Genomic DNA, 4,841 nt, shown 5'->3' with positions numbered 1-4,841 from the left:
CATTTCAAAGTCCTCCTTTTCTTTATCGAGGCCACCTCTTTTTTTTTTTTTTTTTATCTCCTCTGCCCTCCCGGTTCTCTCTCTTTCTGCTCTTAATATAAATATTCAGACGGGCAGCAGATATTTTTTGTCTGCGCACTTGTTTGCTCGGCGACCAGCGTGCAGCAGCAGCAGCAGAAGTCCACAACACGTGCTGCAGGTGTCCTCGTTGGTGAGAAACGCCGTCGCAGAAGCAATTTCTGCTGCTTTGTTTGCGCCAAAGAGCAAAGTAACACGTTTTGTGGCAACAAGTTTCAGCAGAGAGCGTTTTTTTAATTTTATTTTGGGTTGTTGTTGTCGAATCTGAGTGAGTCTCACACCTTCCTCTGGTCGGGTTCCAGTCAGCAGAGGGAGGCTTCATTGTGCAGCCATGCGTCACACCGATGCCTTCACTCTGACGTCACATCTGGCAGAACGTGGAAGTTTGGGTTTTTAAAGGTGAAATCACAGAGTTTGTTCAGCTCCCCCCTCCTCCTCTACAGTCATTGATTATTGACTGCTTAATTGAGAAAACCTGCAATCATGGATGAAGGGTGATTCCAGCGTGTTTCAGTTTGGCGTGTTTCCGTGAGGAAGCGACGGCTCGCACGCGTTTACTGGAACCAACCTCCTGCAGCGTTTGTCTCTTTACAACGGTGAACACAGAAAGCGGCAGCGGCGGCGGCCATCGCGGCTAATCGCATCGCGACCTTGAAATAATCCGGAATGATCCTTTAACCAAACCCAAACAGAACGCCGTCTGATGTCAGCGAACGCAGAATTAGGTCAAACCTGTCTGGGTGAAGGAATGAGGAGCTAAACGCTGGAGGAATTTGTTTTACTATGAAAATGTATGATTATATATTTACATGTTCAGAGAGCCTCTGGAGCTCTGGGCAGAGTGAACAAAAATCAGTTAATTGTTATTTTGGTTGCTTTTCTGTGTTTTATATCATATTGAATATTTTTGTGTTTCAGTAGAAAACGTTTCTGACATTCGTTCAAAGGTGGAAGAAATAAAACTACTTATAAAGAAATGTAAAAAACAAAAAACTTTACTTTACAGTTTTCTATTCAGGGACAGCAGTTAAATCTGAGGGATCCAAACATGTCTGACAGCTGACGAAAGAAGACAAATTTAGTCTCTGATACACCGATCCATTTAAGTTTGGGATTTTTGCTGAGATATTGCATTAGTTTAATAATTTTTTTTATGAAAACGTGTGAGTTTAGACAGAAACATCAGTATCTGGTGAAGCTGTTAGACGTCTGGAACGTGAGTCGACCACACCGTGATGTTTGGACGACGTCAGCAGCAGTTTGCATCAATCGCTCTGAACTTCCAATGAAATTACATTAAACCAACAAACTAGAATGAGTTGGATGAATTCGCCTTTCCTCTCCAGTCAAATGTATTTTCAGTTGTAACCATTATGTAATTGTCCAGACAGGTAGATATAGAGACGGGAACTTCAAATCCAGAGAAAAATGAAGTTATCAAACCAATTTCATGAATTTACCTCAACGAGAATTTAGAAAATTAAGTTGTTGATGCAATGACCAACTGAATAATGTCAACAAAACCCATCGAGATAACGTTTGCAACTTAAAAGAAGCTGCCATTTTTTAAAAATCTTCCAACCATGCATCTAATTAAATAGTGGACACAGGTCCCCTGACATGCTTTTAACCTGCAACATTCCCTCTGAATGTCATGGACGCCATAAAGACGCACAACTAGAGGATATGGACGGCGTTTAATGGCTAAACATTCAATAAATTTAATGTAAGAAATGATTAATAGATTCATCAATAGACCTCATTTTGGGAAAAAAAAAAAAAAAAAAGCAGCATCGTTAGTCGCTCCTCAGCTGCTCGCTTGTTGCCGTGGCGTCACGTTGTCGTAACGACCGCACCGCCGATCGATTCGTACAATAACGCGTCATTTCTCCGTGCAGATACGCGAGACGAGTTATCCGCTGCCGCCGCCGCCGCCGTGTTTTCAGAGAAGTGTGTGTGTGTGCGTGTGTGTATGTGTGTCATCGCCTCGCTCCCTTTCACTACCCTTTGAATGCTGGAGCTGTGTTTCCATGGCAACGCTGACCCCTGGGAGTCAATGTTATTTTTTTCACACAAGTAGCCTCTTTAGAATTCCTCCCTCTCTCTCCCTCTCTCTCTCTCTCCTCTCATCCGTCCTTCCCTCCCACTCTGTTTACCTCTCTCTACCTCTTCCATCGTCTCCACCACTTTGTCTCCTTCGCTTCTTCTTCTCTCGCTGTTATGTACCGATACAGATGGGAAAGAAAGAAAGAAAAAGCTCTCTGTTCGTTACGTGTTGGGCGTCTACCTCGGCTCATCGGAAACTCTGTATTCAGACGTGGTTCGGTCTCTTTTTTTTTGTTGTTGTCTCTCGTCCTTCTCCGGGACGCCTCTCAGAGACACTTCCTGTCAAACTCCCACCGTTCTTCTTCTTCATTTCCTTTTTGTTTAATCGTAACATCACATCGTCTTTTCTTTATTTCCCTCTATTGACTGTACACAGCTTTCTGTAGGCTCCTGCTCTTAATATCATAACCGATAAAAGCGATCATGCACAACAGGAAGGTCAGAACATGTGCAATAGATCAGCTGTAGTACCTGGTTGCGCCACCAGGTGGAGCCTCTTACTGTTTAACACTGTAGTTTCTACTGTAGTTTTGATTATGGGCAGTTCCTGGTTGGCAAATAGAGAGAGTTAGTTGGTAAAGGGGCGCCATGACAAAGATCTCTGTGATGGTTCATGCCGACCGGTGCCACTGTGGCCCGGTGGCGGATCATCTGAACCATTACAGCATCCAATGATACGTGGCCACATTCAAAGCATTAGGAAACAAATAATGTTCACTGAGCTCAGTTTGTGTTACTGATTAATCAGAGGTCGATTGATAAAGCTGCCGATTATTGGTTTAGGAAGTTCTTAAAAACTTGCACCCGTCCTGCAGAGGACTTGGTTGTCCACTGAATCTTTCACTTATGTTTCTTCACTGATGTTTGTTTTTTGTGCTCTCGTTGGAATTTCAGCTTTTCACAGAGTAATAACCTCTGACATCTTGTCTTTTCTCCGACCACAGGCCAAGCTGATCGTCCCCAACAGCACGGCGGGGCTGATCATCGGTAAGGGCGGCGCCACAGTCAAGGCGGTGATGGAGCAGTCCGGGGCGTGGGTCCAGCTGTCCCAAAAGCCCGAGGGCATCAACCTGCAGGAGCGCGTGGTCACCATCAGCGGCGAGCCCGAGCAGAACCGAAAAGCAGTGGAGATTATTGTCCAGAAGATCCAGGAGGACCCACAGAGCTCCTCTTGCCTCAACATCTCCTACTCCAACATCACAGGGCCCGTCGCCAACTCCAACCCCACCGGGTCCCCGTACGCCAACTCGACCGAGGTCATGCCGGCCGCGGCGGCCGCTGCAGCAGCTACCGCCTCCTCTCTGCTCGGCCAGGCGGGCCTGGCTGGGGTGGGAGCCTTCCCAACCACCATGTCCAGCCTCTCAGGCAACGACCTGCTCGCCATCACCTCCGCCCTCAACACACTGGCCAGCTATGGGTACAACACCAACTCTCTGGGCCTGGGGCTGAACCCTGCTGCAGCCTCAGGGGTGTTAGCCGCCGTAGCAGCTAACGCCAACCCAGCAGCGGCCGCCGCAGCTAACTTGTTAGCATCCTATGCCAGCGATGCATCCACCAGCGCAGCTCATCCTGCAGCCAGCCTCGGAGGCTTCTCCCTGGGATCCCTAGCTGCTGCTACGGGGGCCACCAACGGCTACCTGAGCGCCGCGTCGCCACTGGTGGCGTCATCTCTACTGGCCACAGAGAAGCTCGCAGAAGGAGCGAAGGAAGTGGTCGAGATCGCTGTGCCAGAGAACCTCGTGGGCGCCATCTTGGGGAAAGGAGGGAAGACGCTAGTGGAGTACCAGGAGCTGACCGGTGCCAGGATCCAGATCTCCAAGAAAGGCGAGTTCATCCCCGGAACTCGGAACAGGAAGGTGACCATCACAGGTTCCCAGGCCGCCACGCAGGCTGCACAGTACCTGATCAGCCAGCGAATCACCTACGAGCAGGGGGTACGCGCCACCAACCCACAGAAGGTGGGCTAAACCTGACAGCCAATGAGAAACGAGGAGGAAAAGAGGAAAAAAAAAAAAAAAAAAAAGAGAGTGGGGGCTTGGGGGAGGAGTATAAAAAAAAGAAAAAAGTGAGAGTGAGAATGGAAAAAGGAGAGGAGAGCAAGAATGTCGGAAGGAATCGTTCGCGCCGTTTTCTTCTGCGTGTTTTCAGTATTCTCTATTAAAAAAAAAAAAATCTTTTTGACGCAAAAGCAAAAATGTGCTGAGAAGACGAGGAGGGAGAGGAGCGAGTTATTACGCTGAAAAACCAAGAAAAAAATGTGTAAAATGTAAATAAGGTTTTATTACTTAACGTCTTGACCTTTCGGGATTTTTTATTGTTTTTGGTTTTTTTGTTTTTTTTTCTGTTTTTTTGTTTAGTTTTTAGTAAATTAAGCTGTTTGTCTGTTTGTTTGTGTATTATGTGGACAGAGCTGAATGCCATGTAGACAGGCCGACTGCCTGGGAGGCTGCAGGAGGTGAGGCCGAGGGGGAGGGAGGGGAGGGGAGGGCAGGAGGGGAGGAGGAGGGTTGGCATTCACGGGGTACAACCCTCCTCTTCCTCCTCCTCCTCCTCCTCCTCCCGTTGTTTAACACAACCCTCACCCCTCCCTCCCCCTGCAGCCAGTCACCCTCCAGTAGGGTTCTTCTTCTAGGAGAATTGCCCCAAAGCCTCACCCG

General features: G+C 47.8%; 1 protein-coding gene across 1 annotated transcript in view; it reads left to right on the top strand.

Moving 5' to 3' along the window:
• Nucleotides 1-4,213, top strand: part of nova2 (NOVA alternative splicing regulator 2) — an 83,130-nt gene extending 78,917 nt beyond the window's left edge. Inside the window, exon 5 of the mRNA XM_008296904.1 lies at nt 3,129-4,213. Within this exon, the coding sequence (XP_008295126.1) occupies nt 3,129-4,151 (1,023 nt within the window). The 3' untranslated portion in view covers nt 4,152-4,213. The remainder of the gene's footprint in view (nt 1-3,128) is intronic.
• The last annotated feature ends 628 nt before the right edge of the window (nt 4,214-4,841 follow it).

This window comes from Stegastes partitus, unplaced genomic scaffold, assembly GCF_000690725.1.
Source record: "Stegastes partitus isolate 25-593 unplaced genomic scaffold, Stegastes_partitus-1.0.2 Scaffold1164, whole genome shotgun sequence".
In the NCBI taxonomy this organism is placed as follows: Eukaryota; Metazoa; Chordata; class Actinopteri; family Pomacentridae; genus Stegastes; species Stegastes partitus.
The sequence above is the reverse complement of the archived record's forward strand: the minus strand, read 5'-3'. Positions and strand labels throughout refer to the sequence as shown.